The sequence below is a fragment of the Numenius arquata genome, chromosome W, assembly GCF_964106895.1.
Source record: "Numenius arquata chromosome W, bNumArq3.hap1.1, whole genome shotgun sequence".
Taxonomy (NCBI): domain Eukaryota; kingdom Metazoa; phylum Chordata; class Aves; order Charadriiformes; family Scolopacidae; genus Numenius; species Numenius arquata.
The window spans coordinates 9,238,152-9,254,820 of NC_133615.1; the positions used below are offsets into that span (position 1 = coordinate 9,238,152).

Here is a 16,669-nt window from a genome sequence, read left to right on the forward strand (position 1 = left end):
ACGGGGACCTGGGGAATCTACCCTAGCGGATCCACTGGTTACTCTAAGGCTAGGGAAAAAGCAACAAGAAATAGAATTTTTGGTAGATACAGGAGCAACGTTCTCGGTCTTGAATCAAGCCCTGACCCCTATTGATACTGATTTTGTAACAGTAAAGGGAGCCACTGGCCAGAGTGAAAAGGCATATTTTCTCAAACCTCTTAGGTTCAAATTGGGAAAACAATTGGGGATACACAAATTCTTATATATGCCAAGCTCCCCGAAACCCCTGCTAGGACGAGATTTATCAGAACAATTGGGAGCAGAAATTAAATTCAAAAAAGGAAAAATTGAACTTCGGATAAGAGAAGATCAACTAATTGAAGTATTAAGTTTGGCCCTGATAGGAACTCCCATTACTCCAGGAGTGCCTGAGGAGATTAGAGACCAAATTTATCCGGGGGTATGGGCCTCGGGAGTGCCGGGGAGAGCAAAAAGTGCTTCCCCTATAGTGATAAAACCCAAACAAGGAGCACGACCGGTGAGAGTCAAACAGTACCCCCTCAGGATAGAGGATAGGAAGGGGATCCGACAAACTATAGACCTGTTCATCGAGTATGGGCTGCTGAAAGAATGTGAATCAGAGTATAACACTCCAATATTACCTGTCAAAAAGCCGGATGGTAGCTATCGCATAGTACAGAATCTCAGGGCTATCAACAAAATTGTTGAGGATTTACATCCGGTAGTAGCAAATCCATACACTCTCCTAACTAAATTGGTACCTGAATTGGCATGGTTTACCGTCTTGGACCTAAAGGATGCCTTTTTCTGCTTGCCTCTGAGCCCAGAGAGCCAACTTCTATTTGCATTCGAATGGGAAAGCCCAGAATCTGGAAGGAAAACACATCTTACATGGACTGCACTACCACAGGGCTTTAAAAATAGTACAACACTTTTTGAAAATCAGCTAGCCAAAGATTTAGAACAGTGGAAACGCCCTCCTGGGACAGGAGTGGTATTGCAGTATGTGGACGATATGTTACTTGCCACTGACACCAGAGACACATGCCTAGAATGGACTGTGAGCCTGCTAAATTTTCTTGGACTTAATGGCTATAAAGTTTCTCCACAGAAGGCACAGATAGCCCAGCAGCAAGTGACCTATCTGGGATATGAAATAACCGCAGGCCAACGGACACTAGGGAAGGAGAGGAAAGAGGCCATTTGCCAGACACCTCGACCACAGACGCCTAAGGAACTTCGGACCTTTCTAGGAATGACAGGATGGTGTCGTCTCTGGATATATAACTACGGACTCTTGGTAAAGCCGCTATATGAGTTATTAAAATCTAACTCAAAGAATATTGTGTGGAATAAGGAAGCGGACAGAGCCTTCCATCAGTTAAAAAAAGAAGGTTAATGGAAGCACCTGCCCTGGGATTACCCGATACTACTAAACCTTTCTGGTTGTTTTCCTATGAAAAGCAAGGAATGGCCTTAGGAGTCCTAGCTCAGAATCTGGGACCCTATCGAAGGGCGGTGGCATACTTCTCTAAACAGCTCGACGGAGTAAGTAAAGGGTGGCCTAACTGTCTCCGAGCGGTGGCAGCAGTGGTAATAAACATCCAAGAGGCCCGTAAGTTCACCCTAGGCCAGAAAATCACAGTTATAGCATCATAGAATCGTCCAGGTTGGAAGAGACCCTTGGGATCATCAAGTCCAACCATCTACCCTACACTACAAAGTTCTCCCCTATATCATATCCCCCAACACCACATCTAAACAGCTCTTAAACACATCCAGGGATGGTGATTCAACCACTTCCCTGGGCAGCCTGTTCCAATGCCCGACCACTCTTTCTGTGAAAAATTCTTTCCTAATGTTCAGTCTAAACCTACCCTGTTGGAGCTTGAAGCCATTCCCTCTCGTTCTGTCATTAGTTACCTGTGCGAAGAGACCAGCACCAACCTCTCTACAGTGTCCTTTCAAGTAGTTGTAGAGAGTGATGAGGTCTCCCCTCAGTCTCCTCTTCCTCATACTAAACAGTCCCAGCTCCTTCAATCGCTCTTCATAAGATTTATTCTCCAGGCCCTTCACCAGTTCGTTGCCCTCCTCTGCACTCGCTCCAGCACCTCGATATCTCTCTTGGATTGAGGTGCCCAAAACTGGACACAATACTCGAGGTGTGGCCTCACCAGTGCTGAGTACAGGGGCACAATCACCTCCCTACTTCTGCTGCTCACGCTATTTCTAATACAAGCCAGGATGCCGTTGGCTTTCTTGGCCACCTGGGCACACTGCCGGCTCATATTCAGCCGCTTGTCAATTAGAACCCCCAGGTCTCTTTCTTCCAGGCAGCTTTCCAGCCACACTTCCCCAAGCCTGTAGCGCTGCTTGGGGTTGTTGTGGCCCAAGTGCAGGACCTGGCACTTGCCCTTGTTGAAACTCATACCATGGATTTTGGCCCAATGATCCAATCTATCTAGGTCTCTCTGTAGAGCTTCCCTATCCTCCTGGGAATCAACACTCCTGCTTAACTTGGTGTCATCTGCGAACTTGCTGATGATACACCCTATGTCCTTGTCGAGATCATCAATAAAGACATTAAACAGAAATGGTCCTAACACTGAGCCCTGAGGCACACCACTTGTGACCGGCCGCCAGCTGGATTTAAATCCATTGAGCACCACTCTTTGGGACCTTCCAGTCAGCCATTGCTTGATCCAGCGGATCATATGCTCATCCAGGCTGTGTGAAGCCAGTTTTTCCACAAGAATTGTGTGGGGGACAGTATCGAATGCTTTTCGAAAGTCCAGGTATACAATATCAACAGCCTTTCCCTCGTCCAGTAATCTGGTTATCTTGTCATAGAAGGAGATCAGGTTCGTCTGGCAGGACCTGCCTTCTATAAACCCATGCTGACTAGGCCTGATCCCCTGGTTGCCCATTATGTGGGTTTTGATGGCACTCAAGATGACCTGCTCCATGACCTTCCCTGGTATCGAGGTCAGACTGACAGGTCTATAGTTTCCTGGATCCTCCTTTTTACCTTTCTTGTAGATGGGTGTTACATTTGCCACCCTCCAGTCCATTGGGACCTCCCCAGTTAGCCATGACTTCAGATAAATAATGGAAAGCGGTTTGGCGAGCACGTCTGCCAACTCTTTCAGCACTCTTGGGTGTAGCCCATCCAGTCCCATAGACTTGTGTGCATCCAAGCGGTGTAGCAGGTCACTGATCTCTTCCTCTTTAATCGTGATGCTCTCGTTCTGCTTCCCCTCCCTGTCTCCTAGCTCATGAGGCTGGGTGTCCAGGGAACAGCTAGTTCCACTGCTAAAGACTGACGCGAAGTAGGCGTTGAGCACCTCAGCCTTTTCCTCGTCCTTTATGACTATGTTTCCCTCTGCATCCAATAAAGGAGGGAGATTTTCCCTAATCCTCCTTTTGTTGTCAATGAATTTATAGAAACATTTTTTATTATCCTTAACAGCTGCAGCTAGGTTGAGCTCTAGCTGCGCTTTGGCTCTCCTTATTTTCTCCCTGCATAGCTTTGCTACATCTTTATAGTGTTCATGAGAGACTTGCCCCCTCTTCCAAAGGTCGTAGACTCTCTTTTTGTTTCTGAGATCCAGCAAGAGATCCCTATTTAGCCAGGCTGGCCTCCTACCCCGCCTACTTGTTTTTCGGCACACGGGGACAGCCTGCTCCCTTGCCTTTAAGACTTCTTTCTTAAAGTATGTCCATCCTTCCTGGACTCCCGTATCCTTAAGGGCATCCTCCCAAGGGATTTTGTCTAGCAGTCTTCTGAACAGGTCAAAGTTTGCCCTCCGGAAGTCTAAGGTGGCAGTTTTGGTAACCCTTCTCCTTGTTTCTCCAAGGATCGAGAACTCAGTCATCTCATGATCACTGTGCCCTAGACGGCCTCCAACCTTTACTTCCCCCACAAGTTCTTCCCTGTTCACAAGGAGCAGGTCTAGGAGGGCACTTTCCCTGGTCGGCTCACTTACCAGCTGCATGAGGAAATTATCCTCCACACATTCCAGGAACCTCCTGGATTGTTCCCTGTCTGCCGTGTTGTATTCCCAGCAGATATCAGGGAGGTTAAAGTCCCCCACAAGAACAATGGCAAACGACTGAGATATTTCTCCCAGTTGCTTATAGAAGGCTTCATCCACCTCACTGCTTTGGTTGGGAGGTCTATAGCAGACTCCCACAGCGATATCACCTTTATTTGCCCTTATCCTAATCCAAACACTCTCGACCCTGTTATCACTATACTCAATTGCTGAGCTCTCATAGCATTCACTAACATACACAGTCACTCCGCCACCTCTCCTTTCCTGTCTATCCCTCCTGAAGAGCTTGTAGCCTTCGATTGTGGCACTCCAGTCATGTGAGGCATCCCACCACGTTTCTGTGATAGCCACTATGTCATAGTTTTCCTGGTGCATCATGGCTTCAAGCTCCCCCTGTTTGTTGTTCATACTGCGTGCATTGGTATAGATGCACTTCAGACGAGCTAATGGTTTCAACATCTTTTTGTGAGTGTGGGCCCCATTTCCTACCAGGCCCCTCTCAGGTGTTTCCATAATTTCTAGGTGTCTATCACTTCTCTGAAATGAATTGGTAGAGTAAGAGTCCTTGCTAGTCCACCATCCCTCAAGCCCTGGCGTGTTTCCCTTGAGTTTAGTTCTAACAGGCCCAGTTATCCCCCCCTCCCCCCTCATATCTAGTTTAAAGCCCTGTTAACGAGTCCTGCTAATTCCTGTCCCAAAATTCTTTTCCCCCTCTGGGACAGGCGCATCCCACCTGCATAGTTATGGTATCACATACCGTCTCAGCAGTACTGGAAGTAAAAGGGGGGCATTGGCTTTCACCTCAGAGGTTTCTTAAGTACCGGGCTATCCTGATAGAGCAAGATGATGTAGAAATAACAGTAACTAATATTGTCAACCCAGCCTCTTTCCTCAGCGGAACCGAAGGAGAATCAGTGACCCATGACTGCTTGGAAACAATCAAGGCTGTGTACTCCAGTCGACCAGACCTGAAAGAAGAACCATTGGAAGATGCAGAGGATTCCTGGTTCACCGACGGGAGCAGCTTCATTCAACAGGAGCTACGCAAAGCTGGCTATGCGGTAACCACCACAGAGAAGGTAATAGAGTCCAAAGCCCTGGCCCCAAATACATCAGCCCAAAAGGCTGAGATAATAGCACTAACCCGAGCGCTGGAATTAGCCAAAGGAAAACGAATAAATATCTGGACAGACTCTAAATATGCTTTTGGGGTGGTGCATGCTCACAGGGCGGTCTAGAGAGGAAGAGGACTCTTATCTACACAAGGGAAACACATAAAACATGTTGAAGAAATTCTCAAGCTCTTAGATGCAGTATTACTGCCTACCAAAGTGGCTATCATGCACTGCAAAGCTCACCAAAAAGGGAACACCGCTATGGAATTGGGCAACGCACTGGCGGATCGAGAAGCCAAAAGAGCAGCAGAGATGGGTAATGCAGAGGTACAATCCTTGGTCCCAGATGGTAAGATGCAAATTGACGACGAACCTAAATATTCTAGGGACGATCACAAATTGATCAAAGACTTAAATGGGAAAATTGAAGGGAAATGGGTCAGAACCCCACAGGGAAAAATAATAGTGCCTTTCTCGTTACTATGGGCTGTAGTCATGGCAGAACATAAGAAATCCCATTGGGGAACAGAGGCACTTTACAGATACCTGAGTAGGCTAATATGTGCTCGGAATCTATATGCCACTGTCAAACAAGTCACTCAGCAGTGTGAGGTATGTTTACAGAACAACCCTAGGACAGGTCCCAGAGTCCAGTTTGGCCAAATAGGGAAGGGAAACTATCCGGGACAACAATGGCAAATTGATTTTTCAGAACTTCCAAGAAAAGGGGGGTTTCGATACCTATTGGTATTAACTGATACCTTTTCAGGATGGCCGGAGGCGTTTCCCTGCCGAACCAATAAAACAAGAGAAGTGGCTAAAGCATTGTTGCAAGAAATTATACCAAGATTTGGGGTTCCCGCAGTGATTTCCTCAGACCGAGGATCTCATTTCACTGCAAAGGTTGTTTCAAAAGTAAGCAGATTATTGGGTATAGATTGGCAACTTCACACCCCATACAACCCACGATCGAGTGGTCAGGTAGAAAAGATGAATCACTTGATCAAAATGCAGATTGTGAAGCTAGGCCAGGAAGCTAACTTGGCCTGGCCTCAGTCATTACCATTAGCCCTTCTCAGGATAAGAACAAAACCCAGAACCAAAGAAGGTTTGAGCCCCTTTGAAATACTGTATGGGAGATCATATAGTGTACAAGATGGGACATCCACAGCGTTGGGGAATGAAATATTGACAGATTACATGATAAATTTACAAAAACAGCTCCGAGGGGTAGAAAAACTGGTTCTGGGAACAAGAGCTCGTGGGCTGGATGGACCAGTACACGAGATCGAACCTGGGGATTATGTATATGTCAAGTCTTTTACAGATTCACCACTGAAGCCAAAGTGGGAAGGTCCCTTCCAGGTACTGCTGACCACTCACACAGCCATAAAGATTAAGGAACAAGCCGCTTGGATCCATTGGACTTGAGTCAAGAGAGCTCCAGAACCCCAATGGACATCAACGCAGGCCGGACCCCTGAAACTTCGCCTCCAATGAAAAGATGGACACTAATGACATTAATAGTCATCAACATGCCAGGACTTTGTATTTCAGGGGGAGGGACATGGGATATGAATACATATTCATGAAATCTGGAAACATTGGCAAGGGCTACTAATCTGCCAGATTGTTGGGTATGTACTACCCTACCCAAAGGAGAAATGAAATTGCCTCTATATGGGGTGGCAGCAAGCGATTGGAACAGTGCCAACGGAACCTGGCCCAGATTTTGGGCAAGAAGGGGAAATGAGTTGAACGGGTATTGTGAGTACGATGATAATATCTACCCCTTAGGACCCAGATTTGATTTACAAGTGTTGAAAGAAGAGCTTGTTGTGTTAATTAGCAGTAACAATTGTACCTGGGAACATGGGGAATATAGATGCAGGGGGCCGGTGAATAGGACAATAGCCTGGGGATGGAGCAAGTTCATAGCTAAAACTCAGATTTTGCATCAGACTGGGCAAGATGACACCACATTCGGGTTTTCAGACCTTTGGGAAAAGTTAACCTCGTGGTTACCTAACCTGGCTTGGCTTAAACAACTGTTTATCCTTCTAGTAGCAATACTTGTGTTAGGAATCTTAGTGTGTGCATTAGCTAGATGTCTTATGTGTTGTACCAGGGGGACCAAAGATGAATACATTCAATGGAAGAAGCATCAGCTCCGTGAACGAGTGGAGTCAGGGAAGTATTTTAGAAATCAGATGGAGAAGGAAAGTGTGTTATAGGCAATTGTAAAAGAATTTACAAAGGCGAAAGAAAAGGGGGGACTTGATTCGGAGAATGAATGGTTAAAGGTCGTTAGTGTAGATTTAGTACACCGCTTCCCGGTTTCTGCACGGGTTAGGGTCTGTGTTTGAGCCAAAGGACCACATGCTGCTGTCTGGCAGGCACCAGGTTTGGTCATTTAAAATATTGAAACCTAAAATATTTTCATAATGAACTTTAATTGCAAAATGTTGACATATGTTTCTCACCCGGAAGCCAGAAACTAACCTTAGCAGTTTGACATAGATCAATTTCCCCATGCCGTCCGGATCGCACGCCCAGCTTCTCAGCATCTTGTTGTGTTAATATCGAAATTTGTGTTCCCATATCTATTGAAAATTTTACTAATTGTCTTCGGGGACCAACTGGAATTAATATGTATAGGCCATCATCATTTACCCACTGATAAGTCTCCACTTTCTGGACAGGCAGGCCCAATTGCCTTTCGGACATCACTCATTTTTTGACTTTGTGTCCTGCAATTCCTCCTTAAGAGGGAAAAAGGGATTATTCCCCTTCAAAGAAGTTGAAATACGGTCTCTGTTTTCACCATTATCTGGTTTCTGGAATGCTTCAATCAGCCTCAAGATACTGCCAGTAGGCTGACCTTGAATCACGGCTCTGGGAATGCCTAGTGCTAATGCTTTCCTCCACACTTCATTCCTTGTCTGTGTTTGCAAGTTTTTGTTTCCCTTTGATTTAATTCCTGTTCTCTGTTTCACAGGTCTTACTTTGTGATCTCCTCCCCGGGATTTCTGTCTTTGTTTTTCAACTGCTACACCATCCCAGTACATTTCATGGCAGTAGTTAACTATGTCGTGCATTAATTCTGCCCAAGTGAGAAGTCGTCTGGGAGGGTGATTGCCCTGTGCATTAAATTCGGTATCTCTTCTAATCTTGTCCCATTTTGCAACTAGATGGGGTTTAAGAACTGCTGGCACTCCTCTGATCAGTGGTTTTAACACTGTAAAGTCTACTGTAGCAGAGAGTGGGACATTGTGGTGTCCTCATTCATGCATGATTTGTATGCAAGCGGCTTTTGTGATGGCTGTGGATAACTCACTTAGAGATTTAATGGGGATTAGGGAGGGCTCACCCCGCTCCAGGATGTCAACTCCTCCAGCCCAATAAGCCACTCGGCTGGTGATAGAATGGGGTGTATCTGCCGGGTCGGCTCCTAAATTTAAGAAAACTCCCGGACCCCAGTAGCCGCTGACTTCATCCTGGCTTAACATTATTTGGTCACCGCCACTTAAGCATACTCGCCACAAGTATTCAGTTTCACTGGGGTTTCTACTATATTTCTCTTGTAAATTTGTCAGTTGCAAGAGATCCCAGGGGCTGGTTCAGGTAGTATGCCACGGATTACCACCCCAAGGTACCGCAGTTATTTCTGTTTTAACAATGGGACTGGCTTCATATTCAGGACGATCTGTGGGGAACAAAGGAATGTCTTCTTCTGACTCACTATTGATAAGGGGAACTAACACTCAAGGGTTAATAGTAGTGCCATTGCTTGGCTTGAGCTGTATATCTATAGCCTTAAGCCATTGCCAAGGTGTTTAGCCAAAGAAAGGACTGTTGAAACAATAAAGTGGCCTCCCTGGGAGATAAGGGAACAACTGGTATTCAAAGAAGGAACCCAGTTGTCTTGAGAGAGCGATCATCTGGCTGAAACCAGTCCCGTGGCCTGGAGCAACACATTAACATTAAAGGTGAAAGGTGCACAGCGAGGAAGACATACGGCCTTCATCCCCGAGACCCTGGCCCACGACCACCAGGAGGCACTGTGCGTGCACAGCTGGGAGGAGTTAAAGGCGGAGACTATGGAAATGATTTCTTGGAACTCATTGTAATAAAGACCGCCTTTTCGGGGAAAGGTTATGGATATGTATAGGCGCCCCTTGAATATGTAAGATTTGATTGTACAAATCCTAAGCTAACTGCCGCGGTGGGCGCGCGCACGATTGTGGTGGGGCGACCCCCCGTGCTGCCCGGCGCTGAATAAACATACCTACTTTACAACCTCACAGGTTGTGGAGTCTGCTTTCCACACGTCAGTTTGGCGAGCCAGGCAGGAGGCACTCTGCTCGGCTGCGGGATCGACTGCGGAGCGGACGCCCCTAGGCGCGCCCCGAGCACTTTCCTCGGAGGAGCCTCCACTCCCAGCCGCTCGCCGCGGGAGTAGACAACAACCTCCTGAAGCCGCGGATAAACGGTATGTTTAAGGGGGGCCAGTAAGTCGTAGGGGACGCCCACGCTTGGCCGGGGCCACCGGTAAACCGCGCAGAGACGTCTGGCGTGCGGCATAGTCCCCGTATGGGAGGAGGGTACCCTGCATGGAAATAGGGGATTTGCTGACCGATAGAGCGGCCGCTAGCGATCTTGGGGGTAGATTGAGCAAATCCGAGGTCACCGCTGCATCCCAGTATCGGGAGCCAGGACGGACCTGCTGATGATTGTATAAGAAGCAGGAGAAGGGTAAGCAGGCCTCTCAAAGTTGTGATATGATTACTTGGATAATATTTGCAGCTGCTGGAGGGATACCAACTGGAGTAACGATTGTATGTTTTATTTGTAAATGCCCGGGTATTTTATGTTAAGAGCATTTGTGTGTGGATGCGTGTGTTTGAGACACAGCGCTGCTGTGAAGCGAGTGGGAGTCCTGATTTGCGGTTCCGTGACTCCGCGAGGAACACGGCCAGAGACGGACAAAGCGCCTGAAATGTTTGTAAGATTTGTAAATGTCTCGATATATGTAAGTTGGGCTGCTGTGGTGTTTAGTCCATCTCCTAAGTATCGGGGGTCTGGCTGATCATCAAAGTGGCTGGACAGGGAGAGTCACTCCTTCGGTGGTTTGGGCTCGAACCTTGGGAATATTTAAACGAAGGAGGGGACTGGATAAGGAGGGGAGAGGGACGAATTTATTTTGGAGGAGTGTATTTAACACCCGCCGGACAGGCAGTGGCCCTAGACTGGGAACAACCTGTCCCAGATACCTTTCTAAACCCCCATATTGACGGACACGTGGGGGTGATCCCTTGTTTTGTGTGTGGGCTTACTAACAAATTACCTGAAAATTGGCAGTCGGCTTGGGTCCTGTTGAAATGTAAATCTTGTGAGAAAAATTGGTATTGTTTATCTAGGAGGCGGAGAGCTGAGTGTCCCAAATGCTCTCCCCTAATCCCACGGTTTTATGATTGGGAAAGGGCCCATCAAGAGTCCGAAATAGTGAAGTTTATATGTGGGAAGAAAACTTTAATCCCAGAAGATTGGGACGTTTGGGAAGAAGATTGGGAGAAGACTGTAAGGACCTGTGAGGAAAGGTTCACGTGGAAATTAAAACGAAGCACAATAGCTAACAAGAAACAATCTAGAGAGATGGGTAACACTCAGAATAAGGGTATTTTAAGGAAAAGCCCCCTTGGTTGTATATTGACATGCTGTAGGGACATTGTTGCAACCGGGGGTACAGAAAATAAGAAGACTCTCATTAAATATTGCAATCAATGGTGGCCGATTTATAAGCTGGAAGATGGAGCTAAGTGGCCACTTTATGGGTCAATCGAGTATAACACCATCCTGCAATTAATGTTGTTTTTAAGGAGAGAAGAAAAATGGGATGAAGTGTCATATGCAGATATGTTTTTCACCCTCCGAAATCACCCGGAGTGGCAAAGGGACTGTGGAATGGTGCCGCCACAGGACCCTATGGTACTCGCCCTGGAGCGGGAAAATAACAAAGAACTTAAAGGTAAACTGAGGCGGTGTTGCTCGGCATGTAGTATTGGACAAAGGTGCACTAGAGCAAATAAAATCCACCAGGCATCAGAACAAGATCTAACTGATTTGCTTAAGCCTCCCCCTCGATCACAGGAACAGGATGTGGACTCGGACGGAACCTCCACTCCCCCGGACAGCCCTGTATCCTCCCGTACTAGAAAAAAAGTCTACCCTAAAAGTCTTACGGGCACCTCTCTGAGAGGCGGTAGGGCCGGATGGCGGGACGATGCTAATCAAAGTACCTTTTTCCACCACCGATTTAGAGGCATGGAAAAGGGTTGCCAAGGATTACAGGAATGATCCGGTAAGTGTAACCAAATTATTAGAATATATGACTGAGACGGAAAAACAATTAATTTTAAAAAACTGCAAGGGATTTGGCTGAGGATCATTATAAAACTACAGGAGGAGATGTTAAAGAATACCTCCCCCTTCAAATGGGATGCAAACAGGTCTGCGGATATAGAAAAATTGCAGGCATGCCAGGGGTGTATTTCAAAAGGAATGGAGAGGGCCATTCCCAAAACCATAAATTGGTCAGCATTATATGCAATTAGACAAGGTCCCTCCGAGTCACCATCCAAATTCTTGGATCGACTAAGGGACGTAACGCGCCGTAACACACCGCTGGATCCTGGGTCAGAGGTAGGGATACAACAACTAGTTTCTTTATTCTTAGGTCAGTCTACAGGAGATATTAGGTGCAAGCTCCAAAAGCTGCATCCCACAGAAGGAAGGAACCTAGAAGTATTTCTGGATGAAGCATGAAGAGTGTTCAGTAATAGAGAGGAAGATTACAAACGGGGATAAAGAATGGTGGTGGCAGTTGTCAGGGAGGAGGAAGAAAGAAAACCCAGACGAGGACCGCCTCGACTAGGCAGGGATCAATGTGTGTTATGCAGAAGATTTGGTCACTGGAAAGATGAGTGTCCGGAAAAGCAGAAAAATAAGGAGAAGGGACGAAACAATCAGAAAGGAAGAATAGTGGCCCATTTGAAGGAAGACTGACGGGGACCTGGGGAATCCACCCTAGCGGATCCACTGGTTATAATGAAGCTAGGGAAGGAGCAAAAGAAGGTGGAATTTCTGGTTGATACAGGGGCAACGTATTCGGTTTTAAACCAAGCTCTGATGCCCCTGGGAAATGAGTATATCATGGTAAAAGGGGCAACTGGCCAAAGTGAAAAGGCATATTTTTGTGAACCTCTCAGATATAAATTGTGATTAGGAGAATGAATGGTTAAAGGTCGTTAGTGTAGATTTAGTACAGCTTGGCAAAGAACAGAGCTCGGAGCCCAGGAGCCCAGCATTCCAAGATAAGGAGCTGGCCTTGTGTATAAGATAGCAGGAACAGCCTGCACGCTAAGGAGGAACCCAATTGTCTGGGTAAAGTGTCCATCTGGTCGGGACCAGTTTCGCGGTTTGGGGTCCAGCCAGCCCAGCATTCTAAGCCAAAGGTAAAAGTACCCGGTGAAGAAGACTATGAGCCTTCCTCCAGAAGACCCCGGCCCACAACCACCAGGCGACAGTACGCATGCGGCAAGGGGAGGAGACTTATGATAATGAGTTCCTAGAAATAATTAGAATAGTAACGCCTTTTTTTAGATTTAATTATAATAACCCAGCCCACATTAATGAATATGTATGCTTTTTATCATCAATAGATGCTTGTTTTACGAGCCAGTGTGCAAGTTAGGAGGAGAAATCCCCCTTGCACCCAGCACCGCAATAAACATACCTGCTTTATAACTCTATTCGAGTTGTAAGGTTTGTTTCCACGCGTCAGGAGAAACCCCATGCTGGAGCAGGGGAAGAGCATGAGGAGGAAGGAGCAGCAGACATAACGCGTTATGAACTGACCACAACCCCCATTCCCCATCCCCCTGTGCCGCCTGGGGGGAGGAGGTAGAAAATTTGGGAGTGAAGTTGAGCCTGGGAAGAAGGGAGGGGTGGGGGGAGGGTATTTTCAGATTTTTTCTTATTTCTCATTATCCTACTCTGTTTAATTGCTAACAAATTAAAATAATTTCTGCAAGTTCAGTTTGTTTTGTGCGTGACTAAGTGCTGAGTGATCTCCCTGTCCTTATCTCGACCCACAGGCTTTTAGTCATATTTTTCTTCCCCCGTCCTGTTGAGAAGGGGGAGCGATAGAGCAGCTTGGTGGGCACCTGGCAGCTAGCCAGTGTCAACCTACCAAAATTCCACCCTTCCCATTTTTTAAATGCTTATTTCTCCAGTACAGAATGAGAGAAAGAAGCCAGCTCATAACAAAAGATGTTAATAAGCATTCTCTTCTCCAATTTCTTTCTACTCTTACAAATTATTGGAAGATGCAAGAACTTAAATTACTTTCAATAAGATTTTTTTGTTGCAATTATTATAATTTAATCCAAAAAAAAATCAAAAGAAGCATTAGAGTATTTATCATATAATAAATACGATACAGTGTTGCCTGAAATAGGCTTCCCCTGAGTTGACAATAAAGAGAATAAGAAACTGGTCCCTAACCTAAATAGCTTGCTTACCTCCTCCTGCTTCGTGCAGGTGTGCTGCAGCGTTCCCCAGAGAAGTGATGTTGGTTGGATCGAGCCAAAGGAGGCTGCCTATTTGATGCCATCTCCCATGGTCGCATTGGCGGTGATGCAGTTGGTGATGCTGCTGTATAGTCGAAGACTGAATGAGAAAGTCGTTGTCTCTTGGGTCTTGAACTGTCTTCACTCTGTGCCAATGTAAACAAAAAACCCCTCAGCTGACTGTTTCCCATATTGTAACTCCAATATTATTTACTTCAGCTAGCATTAGAGAGGGAGACTTAAACGATCAAAACACCATAAAGTTACACAACTATAATTAGTTGTAGAACCTACTGCTTTCATAATGCAAACAATTAATTGCCCACCTGAGCATTTTTACTAAAACATATTTCAGCAACATCAAGATATTTTAAATAATAATGCTTATACAACCACAGAGGTTATATCAGAAAAAGAAGTAAATGTTTACTTCAGGAGAAAGAGGTAGGTCCTATTTTGTTATAATCAACATAGGCACTCCCTCACCCCTCACCCCCAATACAGATTTAGGATATCAATACATAAATGAGTGATCCAAAGACCTTTTTGTAAAAGATAAGCATAGATTTCATACCAATGGGATCCATATTTGCCAGTGTCCCGGTTTGAAGTAAAACCGAACCAATTTTCTGTTCTGTAACTTTACATCCTAGCTAGGCCTCCTCTAACTCTCTGAAATTAACGGCATATTGTGGAGAAAACTGCTCGTTCTCAGAGTGATAAGACCAATGTTTGTGCTCCATTCCAAGGAACGGTATGCAGGGAGGCCCTTGCTTATACTTATTGCTATAACAACCAAGGTCAGCCAATTTTGTTATTTGCCCCCTTAGAGGGTCGGAAACGGAAAAAACGTAGAGGGGTCACATCGGTGGGGAGGAGCGGACAGGACAGGTGACCCAAACCTGACCAACTAGGGTATTCCATCCCATCTGCCCCATGCTCAGTATAAAGGCTGAGGGATCAAAGGGTCAGCCCCCTTCCTGCGATGGCCGACGTCCAGAGAGGACTCTGTCTGTTCATCTGCCTTTGATCCCGATCCGTGTGTTCCTGACTCCAGAGCTGGAATCCAGTTCCCATTCGTCACTGAGTCCAGTCTGGGACTTCCCCAGTGCCTGCCGGTGATGTGACTGTCATCCTGGGAACTTGATACGGTTTTGTATATATTGTATCTATTTCATTATTTTTCTTCTTTATTTTTATTTTAATATTAATTTTTCATTAAAGTAGTTTAGTTCATTCTAAACTTCTGAATCTCCTTATCTCTTTCTCCTCCTCTCTCCTCTTTTGGGGGGGGGAAGGGAGGGGGAAGGGCCATCTGCCGGTCCGGTTTTGGTAAATTCAGCCAAAACCACGACAGATTTATTGGCGCCCAACGTGGGGCTCGACGACTGTGGTTTGATAAGATTGCCTGAATAGTTTGAATTCCAGTTTGCTCAGGGAGAACCGATAGCTTTCACCATGTTGTACCTACAGAATATTGTATATGGTATTTTTAGAGAGCTTTGTATGAAGTTCATTGACACAGTGGTGTTAAACTGGCCGAATATATTGAAAGGTTTATTTGTTTTTTGTGTTTGGATGCGGTGGGTCAAGCGTGCTGTATTCGTGTGGATGTGCCTCCAGATGTATAATGTGGTCAGTTGGATTGCTATGGTACCTGCATATCTTGGGCATCATGTGATGGATTCTGTTGCTAATCACACTTTCGATTTTCGCTGGGGAAAGTTTACCTTGCCTCTTAGTGATTATCCCAAAGTGATACCAACGGAATTAGGGGATGAAAAACCTGTGGGCTCTTTGGAGAATGATTGTGATTATTGTTACGGTCACTTAATTGTAATAGTGGTGTCGATTTCACTGAATGTAATGCAGGCAGTACTTGCTATGAAATGTCAGTGCAGAAGTGAGCGTTGTGTGACATGCACTATTGCTACTCAGACACAAACAGAACCAGCCCCGGCCCCGGCCCAAGCCAAGCCAGCGGCACCGGCCAAGGCCACGCCGACACCGGTGCCAACGGCATCGGCTGCTCCCCCACAGCCACCGGCACAAGCCAAGGCTCCGGCCCCGGCGAAAGCCACGCCCCGGCCCGTCCCGGCCCCGGTCACTCCGCAGCCGGCGGTAAAAGTGACTCCGCCGCCCGCACCCCCCGCATCTCCGTCGCCAGCCCCTCCTACGCCCGCAGCTGCACCAGCTGCTCCGGCCCCGACAGCCAGCGCTGTCACTGCTCCAGCTCCCAAACCGAGCACTGCCGCTCCCCCAGCGCCAGCAGAACCGGCACAAGTTGCTCCGGTGACCAGGAAGCAGAAAAAGAGGTTGGCTCCGTCCCCTGCCCCTTACGACAAGGACATGCCCAAGCTAGAGAGCTCAGGAGAGGGTTCCTCTGATGAAGATGCAGGACAGGGTCCGTCTGGTGTAGATAAAGGAAAGCACCCTCTTACAACACAGTCAACAGCCCCTTCTCAGGTAGATAGGGGAGAGGGTCCTTCTCAACCAGCCTCGATACAGGATGATGCCTCAGATGTAGATGTAATTATTAACTCTTTGTCCTTAAAGGATTTGCGAAATCTGAGGAAGGATTTTACTCGTCATGATGGGGAGCCACTTCTCTCTTGGTTGCTCCGATGCTGGGACAGTGGAGCTAATTCCATAGACTTAGATGGTAGAGAAGCCAGCCAGCTGGGAAATCTGGCCAAAGAGGGAGGTATTGATAAAGCGATTGGGAATAAGGCAGAGGTTCTCAGTCTCTGGAGGCGACTGTTATCAGCTGTAAAGAGCAGATATCCCTTTAAGGATGATATCCAAAGCCGTCCAAGGCAATGGACCAGCATGGAGAAAGGTATTAAATACCTGAGAGAACTGGCTA

General features: G+C 46.6%; 1 protein-coding gene across 1 annotated transcript in view; it reads right to left on the reverse strand.

Annotated features, from left to right (window-relative positions):
* Positions 1–16,669, reverse strand: part of LOC141476630 (E3 ubiquitin-protein ligase RNF38-like) — a 203,746-nt gene that overhangs the window by 106,330 nt on the left and 80,747 nt on the right. Inside the window, 1 exon segment of the mRNA XM_074165410.1 lies at positions 13,756–13,949. Coding sequence (XP_074021511.1) covers positions 13,756–13,949 — 194 coding nt within the window.